General features: G+C 40.6%; 1 protein-coding gene across 10 annotated transcripts in view; it reads left to right on the top strand.

Moving 5' to 3' along the window:
- The first annotated feature begins 1,557 nt into the window (after positions 1 to 1,557).
- CRCP (CGRP receptor component) overlaps positions 1,558 to 20,948 on the top strand; it is an 86,541-nt gene continuing 67,150 nt past the window's right edge. For 6 of the 10 annotated variants that reach the window (XR_009005384.1, XR_009005382.1, XR_009005381.1 and 3 more), the window contains exons 1-4: positions 1,564 to 1,688; positions 10,530 to 10,566; positions 15,706 to 15,804; positions 18,349 to 18,443. Coding sequence is in view for 5 of the 10 variants with exons in the window: in XM_007186497.2 (XP_007186559.1) it covers positions 1,681 to 1,688; positions 10,530 to 10,566; positions 15,706 to 15,804; positions 18,349 to 18,443 (239 nt within the window). In the remaining 5 variants the exon portion in view is untranslated. Of the gene's footprint in view, positions 1,689 to 10,529; positions 10,567 to 15,705; positions 15,805 to 18,348; positions 18,444 to 20,948 lie in introns of all 10 variants that reach the window. The other 4 variants (XM_007186499.2, XM_007186500.2, XM_057528976.1 and 1 more) reach the window with 4 other exon arrangements.

The raw sequence follows: 20,948 nt of genomic DNA, 5'->3' as shown, positions 1-20,948 counted from the left end.
CCTAGCTGCTTGGCAGCATGTGGGATCTTCCCAGACCAGGGCTCGAACCCGTGTTCCCTGCACTGGCAGGCGGATTTCCAACCACTGCGCCACCAGGGAAGTCCCAGTCATCAGTCACCATTAACAATTTAATACACCTGTGTATTTGTTCAGATTGCCTGGGTTTGAATCTCTACTGGACAAGTTCCTAGAGAAGTGACTTTTGGTAAATTATAATCTCTCCAAGCTTGGCTCAGTTTCCTCAGTAGTAAAATTTGAATAACAAAGGAATCTACCTCATAGAGTGTCACAGTTGTACTGTCACGGTAATTATTATTTGTTGAGCACTAAGTATGTGCCAGGCATTTTAGGTATCTAATAGATAGATCTATGATTTACACATTAGGGAACTGAGGTTAGGAGAAGTTAGGTAATCTCCCACGGTTAAACATCCCCTAAGAAAGTGATGGAGGTAAATAGAATCACAGGCTGCCTGCAAAGCCTGCACTGTTACTGTTAATATCACGGAATAGCAAAGCACTTATCAAGGGCCTTGCAAAGAGAATGTGTTTAGTAAATGATCTGATATAACTATTAAAAAGTGGGGGAAAAAGACACCTGCCATTGTTAATTTTTGGCATATTTCCTTCCAGTCTTTAAGAAATATTTCAAACCATACCAAAATTCCAGAAAATAATAGACATCAACATTTCACCTTTTTTTTTTTTTTTAAGAACACAAAATTTAGTAGATTAGGTGGCTCTATCTCCCGTACCCTTAGGTATTTTTTTCCCTATGCTTATTTTTCCTTAGGTTATTAGAGTCACACCACATCATTTTTCATCTTTTAAATCCTATCTTGAGCATTTCCCTATAATATCAAATTATGCTACATGATTTTTCGTGGTCACATATATTGATATTATACTGTATGGTTCAAACATGATTTATCAACTCCTCATTGTTGGATATTTAGGCTGTCTCCCAGCAAAATTATCATGACACATCGATCTTTCTTCAAGCATCCGATAATTCCCTTTCGACAAATTCCTAGAAAGGCTGGAAGGTCAGAGACTGTGCTTGTCATTCAAGCTCTTTGTACTTTCCTGCCAAATAGCTCTGAAGAATGGGAAATGGGAGAAGGGAGGCGGAGATTTTCCCCCCCACTTTTTAGAACGTTTTAGTTAATTATAACACACATCGAAAAAAATGCACCTAAGCGTGCAGCTCGCTGAATTTTCAGAAATGGAACACACCGCGTACCCAGCACCCAGGTCCTGAAACAGAGCATTTCCAGCGGCCCCGGGCCGTCTCGCCCCTTGCCATTGCTACTATTCCAGGGGTGGGATTTTAATGCCCAAAGGCCTACTAATCCGATTATGTCTTTGGAAATTTACTTTATTCATACTACTTAGATATAACCTAGACCACGAAAACGTGAGCTAAATCCTGTCTGCAAACGCTTAACAGTCTGAAGTCGAGCTGGGCGTAGAGGACAGGGTTCGGACGGCTAGAGGGGCACGCAGGGCTCGTGGCCCCGCCGGGTCCTCCAGGCTCCCGGTGTGCAGCGCGGCGATCCCGGCGTGCACCGCGGCGCGCGGAGCCGGCCACAGGGAGCTCGGCGTGGACGCCGGGTGCGGCGGCGGGGCGGTGTGGAGCTCCGTGGGTGCTGTTGGCCGGAGGCGAAGAGGCGGGGTCGACATGGAAGTGTAAGCAGCTCGGGGCGCGTCGCTGGTTTTGGGCAGACGCTCACAGCTGGGGACCGCTAGACCCTGGGAGCCGGGAGACGTGGACCTGGGGCGACCCCTCGTCGCGGCTTGTGGGGAGGGCGACGGATCGGGAGGCGGGGGAGGAAGGGGCTCTCGCTCTGGCCCTCCGAACTTTCGCCCCCACGCCCACCGCGTGCCCAGCACGGGGGGCCGAGTGCCACTTGTTTCGGCTGCCTTTCAGGGTGCCTGTTTCCTCCCTCATCCACTCACTAGCATTGCAGGCGTCACAGTGGGGAGCCTGGCCCGGTGTTGGAGCAGGGACTTCGAAGGTATAAAGCCCTGGGTCCGGCCTGGAAGTACTTGGAGGAGAGATGGGTAAATGCTGGGGTAGAGCTTTGCTTAGGGGCAGTGGGCGCCTTTGGAACCCTAACTCAGAACAGGTGCTGTCCAAGTTTGATGAGAAGCATTTAGCTGTTTGTGTGAGTGTGTAGGGAGGGAGTAAAAGCCATTCTAACAGTTTTAACTCCACGTGGTCTTTTCCGTGTCTGTTCATTGTACCGGGTGCAAATGGAAGTTTTTGTAGCTACTCTTTTTTTTAAAAAATAAATTTTATTTATTTATTTATTATTATTATTATTATTTTTTTTTGGCTGTGTTGGGTCTTCGTTTCTGTGCGAGGGCTTTCTCTAGTTGCGGCGAGCGGGGGCCACTCTTCATCGCGGTGCGCGGGCCTCTCACTGTCGCGGCCTCTCTTGTTGCGGAGCACAGGCTCCAGATGCGCAGGCTCAGTAGTTGTGGTGCACGGGCCCAGTTGCTCCGCGGCATGTGGGATCTTCCCAGACCAGGGCTCGAACCCGTGTCCCCTGCACTGGCAGGCAGATTCTCAACCACTGCGCCACCAGGGAAGCCCTGTAGCTACTCTTTATGTGGATTTTTGCACGGTTGATGTTAACTTGTAGGCATACTATATTGTGTTCTCTTTGCCACCGATTATTTAATATTGATATTTTCTTTTATGTTCTTTAGCCTCATGTTTAATGTCTACATGTACTCCTGTTTTTCAGACTTTTAAAAAAACACGGTATGTATATGTAACTGAAACGAAAGCTTCATGAGACAGTGCTGTATGCAGTACACTCTGATAGTCTCTTTTATTAAAATAGGGTGTAGACCCACTAGATTGATTTTGCAATCCACTAATGGGGGTTAATCTGCAATTTGAAAAAACATGCATAATATTACTCTAGCCCAAGCCGTCATTACCAGTTTTTCCCTCTTTATTAAGCATTTCCTGTCAGCATACAAACCAGCTTTAATTTATCTATCTTAAAAGAAAAATCCCTTGTTTGTCCCCACATCCATGTCCACCTGTTGCTCCCTCTCTGCTTCCTGTCACCAGAAAACTTCTTTTTTTTTTTTATTTTTTATTTATTTATTTATTTATTTATTTATTTATTTATTTATTTATTTTTGGCTGTGCTGGGTCTTTGGTTCGTGCGAGGGCTTTCTCCAGTTGCGGCAAGTGGGGGCCACTCTTCATCGCGGTGCGGGGACCGCTCTTCATCGCGGTGCGCGGGCCTTTCACTATCGCGGCCCCTCCCGTCGCGGGGCACAGGCTCCAGAAGCGCAGGCTCAGCAGCGGTGGCTCACGGGCCCAGCCGCTCCGCGGCATGTGGGATCCTCCCAGACCAGGGCTCGAACCCGTGTCTCCTGCATTAGCAGGCAGATTCTCAACCACTGCGCCACCAGGGAAGCCCCAGAAAACTTCTTAGAAATGTTGTTTACCCCCTCATTCTCTCAATCATTCTTTTGGGCTTTCATCCTCACCAGTCTACAGAAATGGGTCTTATGTAGGTTATCTGAGCCTTCCATCTTGTCAAATTCAGAAGTTGATTTTCTGGCCTCAACTTCCTTGATCCCTTAGCAGCAACTGATACAGAAACTCTAGACACTCTCTTGGCTTTGTGACGTGCTCTCTTGGATTTCCTCCTACATCAAGGACTACTTCTCAGTCTTCTTTCATAGCCCCACCTTCCTTCCTTGCTTGGCTTCTAAATGTTGAAGTATTTTAGGGCTCAGTCCTGGGACCCTTTCTCTCCACATTCCCTTGGTCATTTTACCCATCTGTATGCAAATGATTCCCCAGAATATATTTCTAGCCCTTTTCTCTTATCCATCCAGTTGCTTAAACCAGAAATCTAGCCCTCTTTCCTCACCGCTAAATCCAGTCCATCAGCCAGTCCTGTCATCTCCACGCTCAGAATGTATTTTGAATGCAGCACCATCCCCACTGCTAATTTTGTAGTCCATCATCTCTGGTCCAGATTAAGCAATAGCCTTTGGTTTCCACTCTTGCCCCGCCCCCTCCATTCTATTTTCTACACAGCAGCCAAAGTGAATTAAAATATTAATTGGATCAAATCACTCCCTGTGTAAAAACCCTTCATTGCTTTTCTGTGTGCTTAGAGGATATCTGCATTCCTTAGTAGGACTACAAGACCCTATGTAACCTCACCCACTCACCAACCTTGTCTCTTGCCACTGTCCCCTCCCCCAAAGAGACACCCTTTCCACTGGCAGTCAAGTAATTTCAGTAACTCTCCAAGCCCTTGCGTTGCTGTTCCCTCTGCCTGGTATACTTTTCCCCCTATCCTGCCCACTTCTTATCTTTTTGACAGCTCAGGTTGAGTGTCCTTTTTCAATGTTGTTTTCCCTCTTTGGTAAATCCAGAATAAGTCCTGCTTTTTGTCTCTCATAGAACCTTGGTTTACTTTTCCCTTAAATAATTACAAGTTCTGATAATAGATGTATTATAGATGTATTAATAGATGTTTACATGTCTAGTGTATTGTCTCCCTCTTGAGAGTGTAAGTATCATGAAGGCAGGGACCAGTGTCTGTTCCCCTAGTGCTTAGCAGAGCATCTGGCACACAGTAGCCCTTTGGCAAACACAGTCGGCCTTCCGTATTTGCCGGTTTTATAGTCGTGGGTTTCACATCCACAGACACAGAGGGCTGACTGTACTTGTTGAGTGAAGTAATATAACAATACTTCATTAATTTAATAAATTAATAAAAATTAATATAAATTATTTAGCTAGTTTCCTGATTGCTGAGCATATAGATTTTCTGATTTTCCTAAGTGAAATGGTTTCAATCAAGAGTTTTTTCTCCTATATAGTAACCTGTCCACTTCTCCCAAGGAGTCAGTGACTAATCAAGAATTTTGTGGCTAGCAGTTTGTGGGAAAATGAGGTTTTCTGAGGTAGGCATGTAGTTTGGGGGTGGAGGGGCCCCTGGAATAAGACTGTCTGGAGGCCTAATTCTGTTTTTTTTTTTGGCCCCAGCATGCGGCATGTTGGATCTTAGTTCCCCGACCAGGGATCGAACCCGTGCCCCCTGCCTTGGAAGGGTGGAGGCCTAACCGCTGGACCGCCAGGGAGGTCCTTGGAGGCCTAATTCTAGTTCTTGCCTGGCCTCCAGCATGAGGTGTAACCTCTGGCAGTGTGGTCCTTAGTATCTTCAGGAGACCCCTAGGTCTCTGAGAGGGCAAACATATTGTACCTCTGTTAGGCATTCCTAGGACCTGCAGTGAGGAGGCATGGATGGAAAACTCCTCTGAGTTTTTACTACTTTTTTTTCTTCAATCACTGAGTAACTACCTACTGTGTGAATGATACATATAGATAGATATACACTAGAAGTTTTTTAAAGGTAAGGAATATTTATGCTTTATTTGGTTGAATGATAGACTTTAAAAATAAAAACTTTTTGACCATCACATCAGATAAAAGGATACAAAATATTCATAGCAAAATTAAGTATTTGTATATTAAGGTATTTGCTGTTTGGCTAACTTTGTCTAATGCCTCGGGACTATTTATATGCCTGGAAAACTTTGTGTTCATCCTTTTATTCTTGAACTTAGTATACATAGTTACGGAAAATGGAGTTTCTTCCACATCATCTTTTTGAGATAGTGTCAGAATTTACTTCTTTTTACAGCTGGAAATACTGAGGTTTAGAGAAGTTAGCTAATAGGTCCTACAGCAATTCAGTAACAGGACTGGAAAGAGGATAATTTGCTAGCTCCTAAGTGAATGCTACAGTTTAAATTGTTCATTGACTTTGAAGGCTGCTCAGTTTTCTTGGACCTGAGTTTAGTTTTTCAGAACAGGACTTGAATCAGTAACATAGGTTAAACATAGGAGAATTTGAGCAATTCTGTTTGTCATTGTGTTCGTAAGAGTTAACTGTGTGGCAGTTATTAGGCACTGTTTGCTTGGGCTTTTTTGTGCATGTGTGAGCCTCTAAGGAAAGTCTGTCAGTAGATCATTTTGTTCTGTTTATTCAGAATTTGATTTTCCGAAGTAGTTGTTTGTGTCCATTAAATTGACTCAGCAAGTTAAGCAGATTTTACAGGTTAAATTTCAAATAGCACGTCAGCTTCAGTCAGCTAATTCATTACTTAAGGAAATTAAGTGACTGCCTTCCTGTAAGTATAGATTCAGACAATCTTTAAAATTCACTTGGAATATTTGCTTTAAACGTCTGTAAGTAAAATCAGTACCATTCTAAGTCCTACAGGCGAGTATGAAGTAAAAAAACATTGGAGGAGAATGTCCTCAATTTCAAGTTATACTATTTTTTTTTTAACTTCATGGAATTCTTTAGTTTTACATCTCCATTTTTCTCAACTTTTTACCTTGAAAAATTTCAAACCCATGGAACAGTTGCAAAAAGAGCATCTCAAGTACCTTTATATCCTTTACCTGGGGTCACCATTTGTTAACATTTTTGATATATCTGCCTTCTCTTTGTTACACATGCCTGCATTCTCTCTCCACACACTTTACTGAACCATTTCAGAGTCATAGATACGTCATTTTATCAGTCTTAAAAAGACATTCTCCTGTGTAACTGCAATACCATCATCACACCCAGGGAATTTAGTGCTGATATTACCACTATTATTAAAATACAACCTGTATTAAAATTTCTCCAATTGTCCTAATAATGTTTTAGCTGGATTTTTTAAAAAAATTGATTCAGGATCCAATCAAGAATCACACATTGCATTTAGTTGTCAAGGTTCTTTAATATCCTTTACTCTGAGAACAGTTTCTTAGCCTCTTTTTGTGACATTGACATCATGACAAATGATAGTGATATTTGAAGAATCTAGGCCAGTTGATTTGAAGAAGGTTTCTCAGGTTGGGTTTGTCTGATTATATTCTCATAACTACATTTTTTGACAGGATTGCTATAAGGGATGTTTCCTTCTCAGTGCATCACATCATCATTATTGGTGCTGTTAAATTGGATAACTTGATTAAGTTGATGTCTGTCAAATCTCACCATATCCTGTTCTCAACAACCTGCCACTTCGTGGTAGTTACAGTAACTTCTTCAGGATAAAAACTGCCTTCAAAAAAAATTTCCCAATACACATAGTTCATTTAGGACTCAATGAAAGGCAGATACTATACTCATTGACATTTTTTCTGAATAAAGGAATGCCTAGCATATTTTGGCATTTACACCATTAGTATTTAGCTGGGTAAAAAAATTATTTATCTTCCTAATAAAAGAGTCAATGAATAAATCAGCTTCTGCCCACCAGACTGCAAGATGCTGTACTTTTTAAACATCCATTGTTCTCCTGGCCCCAAAACACAGGTTCATGAAAATATACATGAAAGAGAGTTCCTTTCCTTCTTTGTATATTGGCTCTAGAAAAGGCAGAAGATGTTCTTTGGATTCTTGCAATTAACAATATTGACTTGGGCAGTGGGGCAGTAATTTGGAAGAGACAAGGACAGATTTCCCAGGGCATGGAATAATGTACATGACAGAGGGGGGCTGTGATTTGGAAATGAAGTTGTCACCGTGGCACCTGGGATGGATCCACTGGCCTTGAGGAAAAATAACATTTGTAATTTTTCTCCACCCTGTTCCAGGAAGGGATGTTTTAGTTCCCCTGAATGTTAGGGCACGAAGGGAGTTGTAATTCAGTTTCAAGCAAAGATAGGAGGAAGCCTTGTGGGCTGACTTCCTGATTAAGTAGGCAAAGATGACATGTGGTTTGATTTGTCATTTTCAATTTTATTTATTTATGGCTGTGTTGGGTCTTCGTTGCTGTGTGCGGGCTTTCTGTAGTTGAGGTGAGCGGGGGCTACTCTTCATTGCGGTGCGTTAGCTTCTCCTTGCGGTGGCTTCTCTTGTTGCGGAGCACGGGCTCTAGGTGTGCGGGCTTCAGTAGTTGTGGCACACGGGCTTAGTTGCTCCGCGGCATGTGGGATCTTCCTGGACCAGGGCTTGAACCTGTGTCCCCTGCATTGGCAGGCAGATTCTTAACCACTGTGCCACCAGGGAAGTCCTGTCATTTTCAGTTTTAAATGAGCCATATCACATACTCTAATTATGCATTATCCTTCCTGTGTTAGGTTCCATTTATTTATTTATTTATTTAAAATTTTTAATTAATTTATTTCTGACTGCGTTGGGTCTTCGTTGCTGCACGCAGGCTTTCTCTAGTTGCGGTGAGCGGGGCCTACTCTTCATTGCAGTGCGTGGGCTTCTCATTGTGGTGGCTTCCCTTGTTGTGGAGCATGGGCTCTAGACGCGCAGGCTTCAGTAGTTGTGGCACTCTGGCTCAGTAGTTGTGGCTCACCGGCCGTAGAATGCAGGCTCAGTAGTTGTGGTGCACAGGCTTAGTTGCTCTGCGGCATGTGGGATCTTCCCAGACCAGGGCTTGAACCCATGTCCCCTGAATTGGCAGGTGGATTCTTAACCACTACGCCACCACGGAAGTCCCCTAGGTTCCTTTTAAATATGGTATTCTTTGTGACCTGAGTTCCATTGTGGTCATTTGGGCAAAGCAGCACTTTTGTGAAATCCTGACTATTTGTTGAATGACTAGTAGCTTTTGGTAAGCTTCATGTGCTAATTTGATTAAGTGCCGACATTACTGTGCTGATGACCTAAAGCCTAGGTTGAAGCCTGTGTTAACCACCTGCTTGTTTTGCTTTATTTATTGACTGGGGAAACCACCCATCTATTTGGCTCATGTTTTTGAAATTTTGTGTCCTCATTTTCATCATATAGCCCCATTCCTAGTTTAAGAACAAACAGTAATCTTTGTTGTACCTTATGTCAAGTCCATACTCCTTCCTGAGTTTTTAGGATTCTGCATTACTGGTTTCCATTTGTTCAATCCTGTTTTATTTTTCACAATCCCATAGTTGTTGTCCACTTCAGTTAGGCTTTCTTCTGTGTGCCCTTGAGCAAGTTTTTAAATCTCTGAGCCTCAGTTTTCATCATCTCTAAAGAAGGAATCATAATAGCTCCTACATCACAGGGTTTTTAATGAGAATTTAAGTGAGGTGATATCTTTTAACAGTAATAGCCTTCGTTTAGGAGAACCTAATAAGTACCAAGAACTGTGTTACACTTTTAAAATTTGTTTTCCTTTCATCCTCAGAACGGCTTTATGAAGTAGGAAGAAGTGGTGGTTGTGGTGGTAGTAGCCCAGGCAGTAGTGATAATAGATGGTATTTATTGAGCACATACTGTGTTCCAGGTACTTTACCTGTTTCAACTCAATCCTGTAACAATGTTACAAGGTTAGTACTACAGTTGCCGTTTTATAGATGAGGAAATTTAAGCATAGAGAGGTTAAATAACTTGCCCAAATTCACATAGCTAATGGATGGTGGAGCTGGGTTTAGAATCCAGGCCACATTTCTAGGTACTAGTTATCCGCATTTTTTGTTTTATATGGGGGTGCTTAGCGGGGGTTAATTAACTCACTGAAACTCACATACCTTATAAGTGGCAGAGCTGGAATATGAACCCAGATTTGTCTGATTTCAAAAACTGTATTCTTTTAAAATTGAAGTATAGTTGATTTACAGTGTTTCAGGTATACAGCAAAGTGATTCAGCTATACATACATATATTACGTATATATGTATTCTTTTTCAGGTTCTTTTCCATTATAGATTATTACAAGATATTGACTGTAGTTCCCTGTGCTGTACACTATACAGGTCAAAACTATATTCTTTATTATACTGTACTGCCTCCAGACTGTTAAAAACAATAAGTGCTTTCTGATGTGATATTGTAGAATGGATCAGTTGTAATTTAATACACATCACATTGCTGTGCTCATTCATACATGAAAGGTGACATTTTGCCTTGATTGACCGTTGCCACTGCTCAACACCTGAACTCTACTTGTTGAGTTGATAGAAAAGATGAACACCTTGGGAGTTTTGTGGGTATCTGGCAGGATTCCAGATGTTGCTGGAATTTCCAGTAGTGATGTTAGTGTTAAGGATCCCATTTCTGGTGATTCAGCAGGAGGACTTGGCTGCCCAAAATGTCAGTAGCTGATGGAAGGCAGATGGTACTGTAGAGAGGACGTGGCTGTGGGGTGAGGCGGCACTCTGTTTCTCCAGTTAATTCTAGCACCCTCTGTTTATTGACATCCCCCTACTCCCGTGGTTTTGCCGCCGTGTTCTTCCTGTAACTAACTTCCCCTAGATATCTGACTTCTCAACTTCTGCCTCCTTGGACCAGGGATAAGTATAGTATTTTAATCACCTACTTGGTGAGGGATATGTGATAGACTGTGGCAGTTAAATGGAGAATTTGCTCTGAATTTGCCCATCGCCAGCTAAACCAGTAAGACTTAGGACGTTTCTCAGTTTTAGGCTGTAATCCCCAAGTTTCTGAACTGTGCTACTGAATCTCGACAGAGGGATTATTTTGTAGATACTTAATTCCCACAAAGGGATGTGAGCCCAGACTGATGATAATTTACTTTATTTTGCAGGAAGGATGCCAGCGCTGCGCTGCTCAGTAACTACGAGGTAAATAGCTTTGGACTATGGTGTTTTCCTCTCTGATCGTTTGCCCTTTGCTTCTGAAGATTGTTCAGTTAGTTTGGGTTGGAAATGACTGAATTCATTTGGATTTGCCACTTTAAAATAGGAGAGGTGGCGCCATCTGGCGGACCTGGGAACAGCCTTAGCTTGGTGAATTATATGCAGTAATTCAGGGAAGCTGGGAAGCCTTTAGTTTACTGTAGGCAACCTTCTCCAAACCCCAGAGATTTTAGATCTTCATTTGAGATGCCTTCCTGTGATGGAAGCATCGGTTTTGGAACTGTTTCTGTGTGCAGAAGTTTTCCATCAAAATACGTAACGCCTTTTCCTAATTACCACTCTTTAGCTGTAAAATGCTTTTATAAGTTATTATTTTGATCCTCATAATAGTCTCATAAGTATTAACACATTCATTTTGGAAGTGAGAGTTTAGTGACTCACCATTACGAATAATTCAGTAGGAAGTAACAGATTTGGAATTTGGGGGCTTGAGGATTGGGTTGCTGGGGAAAGAAAGGAAAGAAGTTGGTGAGAGGGGAGATAGAACATTATTTTTGCCTACCTTCTATTTTGCCTGGGTGTTGTTTGGTACTAGCAAAACTATCTGATAGGTTAACTCCAGGTATAGAAAAAAACATTCATATATTCACTGTCCATTTTTCTTATGCCAGAGTCTAAACTCAGGAAGACTTATAGGAGATTTGAGTCTCCATTTTGTGATATATGTAGAAGGTAGCAGATTTAACACAGTGGGCCATATTCTTTTCTTCCTAAAGGTTCATCTTAAATGGTTGCTGCTCATAATAGGAAGGAAATGGTTGTTGGTCAAGCCGTTGGCTTTTAGGAACCTCCTTCTCCAGTTTAGACTCTGGACAAGGTGTGTAGTGTTTTATCCATTGGGGAAACATTGCATTAATTGGGTCTTATGCCCCTATTTCTGAAAGGAATGACAGGCAGGGGAGGGGTTGCATTGTATCTAGTCGTTACTGTGTTTATGATCCTATGCTTCTCTCAGTTCTCTGGTATAATCTCTAAAACAGGAGAGAGATTTCCTCCCCTGACCCTTCTTAGCACTAATACACATGTGTTTCTACCTTGTGGGGAAAATTTACTTCTAAAGTTGTATAGCACTTTTTCTTTCTTTTTTTTTTTTTTGTAAACTACTTTTATCGCTTGCTTCATAATTTTTCTTTTCCAGAAATAAAATAGATTTTCATGTTAGAGAAGCAAGATCTTTTAAAGTATATATATATATATTTATTTTAGGAAAATTTTTTAAAATTCAGGTACAGTCAGCATACAACATTTTATTAGTTTCAAGCATACAACATAATGTTTTGATATTTGTATATATTGCAAAATGATTACCACAATAAGTCTACTTAACATCACTCACCATACATAGTTACATAATTCTTTTTTTCTTGTGTTGAGAACTTTTTAAGAGTTACTCTTTTAGCAACTTTCAAATATGCAATACAATATTATTAACTGGAGTTGCCATGCTGTACATTATATCCCCATGACTTAGTTTATAACTGGAAGTTTGTAACTTCTGACCACAACTGGAAGTTTGTAACTTCTGACCACCTTCATCCATTTTGCTTACTCCCCCCGCTGTCTCTGGCAACCATCTGTTCTCTGTATCTATGAGCTTGGTTTCTGGTTTCGGTTTTGTCTTTGTTTTTGTTTTAATTTTTGGCCATGCTGCATGGCATGCGGGATCTTAGTTCCCTGACCAGGGATCGAACCCACGCCCCCTACAGTGGAAGCATGGAGTCTTAACCACTGGACTGCCAGGGAAGTCGCTTTTTTTTTTTCTTTTCTTTTTTAGATTCCACGTATAAGTGATACCATACAGTATTTGTCTTTCTCTGACTTCTTTCACTTAGCATAATGCCCTCAAGTTCCATTCATGTTGTCACAGATGGCAAGATTTCATTCTTTTATTTATTTATTTATTTATTTATTTATTTATTTATGGCTGTGTTGGGTCTTCTTTTCTGTGCGAGGGCTTTCTCTAGTTGTGGCAAGTGGGGGCCACTCTTCATCGCGGTGCGCGGGCCTCTCATTATCGCGGCCTCTCTTGTTGCGGAACACAGGCTCCAGACGCGCAGGCTCAGTAATTGTGGCTCACGGGTCTAGTTGCTCCGCGGCATGTGGGATCTTCCCAGACCAGGGTTCGAACCTGTGTTCCCTGCATTGGCAGGCAGATTCTCAACCACTGCGCCACCAGGGAAGCCCGATTTCATTCTTTTTTATGGTTGAATAATATTCCTTTGTATATATATGCCACATTTTCTTTATCCATTCATCTGTAAATGGACACTTTAGTTTATTTCCTTACCTTGGCTATTGTAAATAATGCTGCAGTGAACATGGGGGTGCATATATCCTTTCAAATTACTGTTTTTGTTTTCTTTGGATAGTTACCCAGAAGTGGAATGGCTGAATCATATGGTAGTTCTATTTTTATAATTTTTTGATGATCCTTCATACTGTTTTCCATAGTGGCTGCACCAGTTAACATTCCCAGCTATAGTACACAATGGTTTCCTTTTCTCCACATCCTCCTCAATATTTATTTCTTGACTTTTTAATAATAGCCATTCTAACAGGTGTGAGGTGGTAATCTCATTGTGGTTTTGATTTGTATTTCCCTGATGATTAGTGATGTTGAGCATCTTTTCATGTACCTATTGGCCATCTGTCTGTATTCTTTGGAAAAATGCCCAGTTTTAAATTGGATTGTTTGTTTTGCTCTGGAGTTGTATGAATTTATATATATTTTGGATATTAACCCCTTATCAGCTACATGATTTGCAGATATTTTCTCCCATTCAGTAGGTTGCATTTTGTTGATGATTTTCTTTGCTGCACAGCAGCTTTTTAGTTTGATGTAGTCCCACTTGTTTATTTTTGCCTTTGTTGCCTTAGCTTTTGGTGTTAAATCCAAAAAGTCATTGCCAAGACCATTGTCAAGGAGCTTACTGCCTATGTTTTCTTCTAGGAGTTTTATGGTTTCAGGTCTTACATCATCAAGTCTTTAATCCATTTTGAGTTAATTTTTGTGTATGGTGTATATAGTGGTCTAGTTTCATTCTTTTGCATGTGGCTGTCCAGTTTTCCCAACACCATTTATTGAGGAGACTGTCCTTTCCCATTGTGTATTCTTGGCTCCTTTATCATAAATTAATTGACCATATATGTATGGATTTATATCTGGGCTCTCTATTCTGTTCCGTTGATCTCTGCATCTGTTTTAGGTCAATACCATACTGTTTTGATTACTATAGCTTTGTAGTGTAGTTTGAAACCAGGGAGTGTGATGCCTCCAACTTTGTTCTTCTTTCTCAAGATTGCTTTGACTATTCTGGATCTTTTGTGATTCCATACAAATTTTAGGATTGTTCTATTTCTGTGAAATATGCAGTTGGAATTTTAATAAGAATTGCATTGAATCTGTAGTTTGCTTTGGGTAGTATGGACATTTTATCAATATTAATTCTTCCAATGCGTGAACATTTATTTGTGTCTTCTTCAGTTTCTTTCATCAGTGTCTTATAGTTCCCACTGTACAGGTCTTTTGCCTCCTTGGTTAAATTTATTCCTAATCTTATCTTTTTTGTTGCAATTATAATAAATAGGATTGTTTTCTTAATTTCTCTTTTAATAGTTTGTTATTAGTGTATAGAACCATAACAGATTCCTGTATGTTGATTTTGTATCCTGCAACTTTACTGAATTCATTTATTCTAGCAGTTTTTTGGTGGAGTCTTCAGGGGTTTCTATAAGTAATACCATGTCATCTGCAAATAGTGACAGTTTTACTTTTTCCTTTCCCATTTGGATGGCTAAATTTTATTCCTTTTCTTGCCTAATTGCCCTGGCTAGGACTTCCAATACTATGTTGAATAAAAGAGGCAAGAGTGGGCACCGTTGTCTTATTCCTGATCTTAGAGAAGCTTTTACCTTTTCACTGTGGAGTATGGTGTTAGCTCTGGGCTTATCATGTATGGCCTTTATTATGTTGAGGTATGTTTCCTCTGTACCCACTTTGTTTAGAGTTTTGATCATAGATGTTGAATTTTGTCAAATGCTTTTTCTGCATCTATTGAGATGATCATATTATAGGAAAATTTACTTTCAAATACTTAGAATATTATTTTTGAGATCTGAGGACATAAGTTATATGGTGTGTATTGGTAGGAAACACTTGAAATAGTTTATGTAAACAAATGAATTTGCACAATTTGACTTAGATAAAAGAGCATTTTTATTTTATTTTATTTTTTTAAAATTTATTTTAATTAATTAATTAATTAACTAATTTGGGCTGCGTTGGGTCTTTGTTGCTGTGCACGGGCTTTCTCTAGTTGTGGCGAGTGAGAGCTACTCTTCATTGCGGTGGCTTCTCTTGTTGCGGAGCATGGACTCTAGGCACACGGGCTTCAGTAGCTGTGGCACGTGGGCTCAGTAGTTGTGGCTTGTGGGCTTTAGAGCACAGGCTCAGTAGTTGTGGCACACAGACTTAGTTGCTCCGTGGCATGTGGGATCTTCCCAGACCAGGGCTCGAACCTGTGTCCCCTGCATTGGCAGGCGGATTCTTTTTTTTTTTTTTTTTAATTTTATTTATTTATTTATGGCTGTGTTGGGTCTTCGTTTCTGTGTGAGGGCTTTCTCCAGTTGCGGCAAGCGGGGGCCACTCTTCATCGCGGTGCGTGGGCCTCTCACTGTCGCGGCCTCTCTTGTTGCGGAGCACAGGCTCCAGATGCGCAGGCTCAGTAATTGTGGCTCATGGGCCTAGTTGCTCCGCAGCATGTGGGATCTTCCCAGACCAGGGCTTGAGCCCGTGTCCCCTGCATTGGCAGGCAGATTCTCAACCACTGCGCCACCAGGGAAGCCCATGGCAGGCAGATTCTTAACCACTGTGCCACCCGGGAAGCCCAAGAGCATTTTTAAAAAGTCACATGCTTCTCGGACTTCTTTGCTCTAATGCAAGAGTTTGGGGGAGTGTTTATGAGAAGAAAAGAGATATTCTCTTTATCTTTTAAAATCATTGACCTTGGAATAGATACCTTTCTCAAATTTATTTATGGAAATCTTTTGTATATCTCTTCCTAGGTGTTCCAGTTACTAACTGATATGAAAGAGCAGCGTAAAGAAAGTGGAAAGAATAAACACAGTTCTGGGCAACAGAACTTGAATACTATCACGTATGAAGTAAGCCTAGGATTTTGGAAGGTCTACCCAAACTATCACTGAAGGGGGTTGGTTTATCTTGCTGATGACTGGCCACCGAATCATGACTACCTATTACCTGATTTGAGTAGGTTTACTGTAACCCAGTTTTTATCCTGTTTATAGAAGTGGAAAGAGTTTGGCCAATTGCGAGTGTTAACCAATTGCAAAGTCAGAGGAGGGAATAATTAAAAGTCTGCCGTCACTTCTAATACCAATTGCAAGTCGGGGAGCCCTACGACCACCCTTAGGTTCAATAATTCACTGGAAGTACTCACGGAACTTGCTAAAAGCTATTATATTCACCAGTACAGGTTATTACAAGGAAAAGATACAGATTAAATTTGGCCAAGGGAAGAAGCAAATGGGGCAGGTGCCAGGAGAAAAACCAAATGCAGAGTTTCCATTGTTCTCTAATGTGGAGTCAGAGCACATTTCTCTTGAAATCAGTGTGTGTTAATACACACAGAATATTGCCAACCAAGGAAGCTTGGCCAAGCTTTGGTGTCCAGAGTTTTTATTGGGGCTCCATTACCTAGGCATGATTGAATGATTGATTGTCTGTGTAGTTCATGTCAGCCTCCAGGTCGACTGATACTGCATGACCCAAAGCCCCTACTCTAAGTCACATTGTTAATACCATCCAGTAGGACATAAGGCCCCAAGACAAAGATACTCCTATTAGATATAATGTTCCAGGAGTATGGAGATTACCTCCCAGAAGCTGAGGGCAAAGTCCAGACTCTCTGTTTTAGAAAAGCCAAATTCTTTATTACAGAGAAAGTGATACTTTTTATGGTAGAAAACTTAGAAAGTACAAAAAAGCATAAAGAAGAAATCAAAAGTAATTCATAATCTTAATATCTAGTTGATTGTTGCATTCTCTCCCAGTCTTATGCTTAAGCTGTTGTATTTGTTATATGATGTTTGATTTTTGTATCTGTCATTTTGTTTTTTCTTGTTATTTGCTTTCAATTTTGATTTTGTCTTTAAAGAGATTTGGATTTAACTCTTTTTAATTTATCTTTTCAAAGACATTTTTAAACTTGCATTAAGGTATCATAATCTCTTTTAAGGAAAATAAGGAATTTAACACTTTAGTCACCATTCCTTCCCATCTGATTTTTTTCATTTAATTGTGTGTTTAGAACCCTACAGTTCATTTATTCATTCGTGTTCTTTCACATTATATAGTTCATCTCTTTCAAAGAAGAAAAAAAAAGATTGTTGGTAATTAGTTTTATACACATTTCAAACTATCAAGCACCCTTAACTACACAGTTAATTAGTTTATGCTCACTATCACTCTATTAATTCTTTTTTTAAAAAATTTAATTAATTAATTAATTTTTGGCTGCATCAAGTCTTTGTTGCTGTGCGTGGGCTTTCTCAGTTGCAGCGAGCGGGGGCTACTCTTCATTGTGGTGCACGGGCCTCTCATTGCAGTGGCTTCTCTTGTTGTGGAGCATGGGCTCTAGGCACGTGAGCTTCAGTAGTTGTGGAGCACGGGCTCTAGAGTGCAGGCTCAGTAGTTGTGGCCCACGGGCTTAGTTGCTCCTTGGCATGTGGGATCTTCCCTGACCAGGGATGGAACCCATGTCCCCTGCATTGGCAGGCAGATTCTTAACTACTGCGCCACCAGGGAAGTCCCCACTCTGTTAATTCTTAAGTTCTTGCTTTTAATTTTTGGTGCCTTAAGGAAAGTTACTTTGGTAATAAATGTGCCCTTCTCATTGCGTGATACAGAGTACATGGTATCAGTGTCTTATTACTGATGCTGTTAACCTTGATCACTTGGTTAAGGTGGTGTCTGCCTGGTTTCTCCACTGTAAAGTTACTGTTTTTCCATTTCCATATTCTGTTAATTAGCAAAGAGTCACCTAGTCCAGCCCACATACAAGGGGAAGGGGAATAGGCTTCATCTCTTAAGGGAGGGATATTAAAGAATTTGAGGACACACATTAAAACTACCACAGTAATTAATAAATATTTTGGGGAAGCTGCTTTGAGACTATGCAAATATCCTACTTCTTACGCTTTTGCCCATTAATTTTAGTATTCATTGGTGGATCCTTCCTGCAGTAATTATTCCTATGGTGCGATTGCCTAATGGTGATTTATTTCCCTCATTCTTTCTATGTTTAATTGTTACAATTCTTCGTAAGAAAGAGTTGTTCCGTCTAATCCATTTATTGGGTAATTTATATCTATATGGACTTATAGCTATTTATTTTATTCTTTGGGTCCCCTGTCTATAAAAAATTGATACATGATAACACAGTTGTCAGACTGAGTTTTTTCCTTAAGATCAGAAAAGCTTTATTCTAAAATTTCGTAATCTTTTTGTTCTAGCTACTGGTTTTATTTTTGAGGAATTCCTATTACGTGAAGATTGACTCTCCTGAAGGCATTTGTTTTACAAAAGATTCTTGAAGCAAAATTTTAGAATACTAAATTATAGGCATTGCCTTCTCTTTTTGTCATTCGGGGTTGTTTGTCTTATGCTTGCCTTTCCCTTTTTTGTAGACATTAAAATACATATCAAAAACACCATGCAGGCACCAGAGTCCTGAGATTGTGAGAGAATTTCTCACAGCAGTGAAAAGCCACAAGTTAACCAAGTAAGTAAAAATAATCTTAAGTGGGAAAAGACTGACACATAATGAAAATGATAGCTTATAAAAGTCATCCTCAGCAACTGTGTATTTATATTAGGTTGGGTTTTGAATTGTAATCAATACACAGGGCGTAGGGTCATGGTATTTTATAAATTTATTTATTGATTTATTGATTGATTGATTGCTGCTTTGGGTCTTCGGTGCTGTGCGCGGGCTTCTCATTGTGGTGGCTTCTCTTGTTGTGGAGCACGGGCTCTAGGCTCATGGGTTCTAGAGCACAGGCTCGGTAGTTGTGGTACACGGGCTTAGCTGCTCCGCGGCATGTGGGATCTTCCTGGACCAGGGATCGAACCTGTGTCCCCTGCATTGGCAGGCGGATTCTCACTGCGCCACCAGGGAAGTCCCAGGGTCACGGTACTGTAGATGAGACAACTGAGACTTAAGACACTGGGCTCCTTCTAGAGCCAGAAACAGAATGTAGTGGGCTTTTTAATCTCAAAAATCTTTCCCAAAAATCTTCCCATAAGCCCTTCCCAGCATTCAGACTAAAATTGGTTGAAAAACGGGATTCACAAATTGAAGTGCTTTTTATAAAGTTGATGAATTAAGTCATTTGACATTTGTGTTTGTTTGGGGCAAAAATGGCTTGATAATATTCTCTCTGCTCTTCTAGTGCCCATTTACTTTCTTGGTGACTTTCTAGAATAAGTTAAGTTTGTAGGAATTAAAAACATTAAGAATTAGATCAAAAGTTTCCATGAGAAGAAAACTAGCCCTAGTCTTTTAGAATTGATACTAGAGCTGATAAATCCAAAAAGCTTTTGTCATTCATTCAGAATAATCAATAATTTTCTTTTGGAGGAAACATTTGGTGTTAGTTCAGGCACACAGTTGATACACTGTCAGTAAACTAAGTGCCCTTTTCCCCTTGCCTCTCTTCTGTAAATGAACTCTGAAGACAAACATCTTTCAAATGTGTGCATGTGTGTGCGTGTGTGTATGTTTACAGTTTGTTTTATTTTTGTGAGAAAATACACATAGCATAAAATTTACCATCTTAACCATTTTTTTAAAAAATTTATTTATGTTTTTGGTTGCGTTGGGTCTTTGTTGCGGTGCGTGGGCTTCTCATTGCAGTGGCTTCTCTTGTTGCGGAGCGCAGGCTCTAGGCACACGGACTTCAGTAGTTGTGGCACATGGGCTCAGTAGTTGCGGCTTGCAGGCTCTACAGTGCAGGCTTAGTAGTTGTGGTGCATGGGCTTAGTTGTTCTGTGGCATGTGGGATCTTCCTGGACCAGGGCTCGAACCTGTGTCTCCTACATTGGCAGGTGGATTCATAACCACTGAGCCACCAGGGAAGCCCTACCATCTTAACCACTTTTAAGTCTACAGTTCATCTGTATTAAGTATAGTGTTCACATTGTGTGTAACCAATACCCAGAATTTTTTTTTTTTTAATTTATTTGGTTGTGCTGGGTCTTTGTTGCAGCAGGCGGGCTCCTTAGTTGCAGCTCGCGGACTCCTTAGTTGCGGCTTACCGGCTCCTTAGTTGTGGCTCACAGGCTCCTTAGTTGCAGCATGCAAACTCTTAGTTGCAGCACGCATGTGGGATCTAGTTCCGTGACCAGGGATCGAACCTGGGCCCCCTGCATTGGGAGAGTGGAGTCTTCACCACTGCGCCACCAGGGAAGTCCCCAGAACTTTTTAAATCTTACAAAACAATCTGTATACCAATTAAACAACTCCCCATTTCCTGCTCTCCCCAGCCCCTGACACCACCACTCTGTTTTCTGTTTCTGTGGATTTGACTATTCTATATACCTCATGTAATTAGAATCATATAGTATTTGTCTTAAAAAAAAGTCTGAATATTATTTAATATTGTTATCTTTTTATTTTAACCATTTTTAAGTGTGTAATTCAGTGGCATTAGATATATTTAATTGTTGTACATCTCTGCCATCCATCCACAGGACAATTTTTCATCATGCAAAACTAAAACTCTATACCCATTAAACAATGTCTCCCCATATTCCACATCCTCTAGCCCTGGTAACCACCAATTTGCTTTATGTCTCATGAATTTGGCTACTTTAAGTACCTCATATGAGAATCATACAGTATTTTTTCTTTTGTGACTGGCTTATTTCATTTATTATGTCTTCAAGGTTCATTCATATTATAGTATGTGTCAGATTTTCCTTCCTTTTGAAGTCTGCATAGTATTACATTTTATGTATATGTGACATTTTGTTTATTCATTTATCAACTGATGTATAACCTGGGTTGTTTCCACCTTTTGGCTGTTGCACATAATGATGCTGCTATGAACATGAATGTACAAATATCTCTTTGAGACCCAGCATTCAGTTCTTTTGAGTATACACCCAGAAGCCACATTTGCTGGATCTTATGATAATTCTATTTCTAATTTTTTGAGGAACTGCCACACTGTTTTCCATAGTGTCTGCTCCATTTTACATTCCCACAGACAGTGCACAAGGGTTC

This window comes from Balaenoptera acutorostrata, chromosome 15 (genome assembly GCF_949987535.1).
Source record: "Balaenoptera acutorostrata chromosome 15, mBalAcu1.1, whole genome shotgun sequence".
Lineage (NCBI taxonomy): Eukaryota > Metazoa > Chordata > Mammalia > Artiodactyla > Balaenopteridae > Balaenoptera > Balaenoptera acutorostrata.
This window is presented reverse-complemented; position numbering and strand designations above follow the sequence as displayed.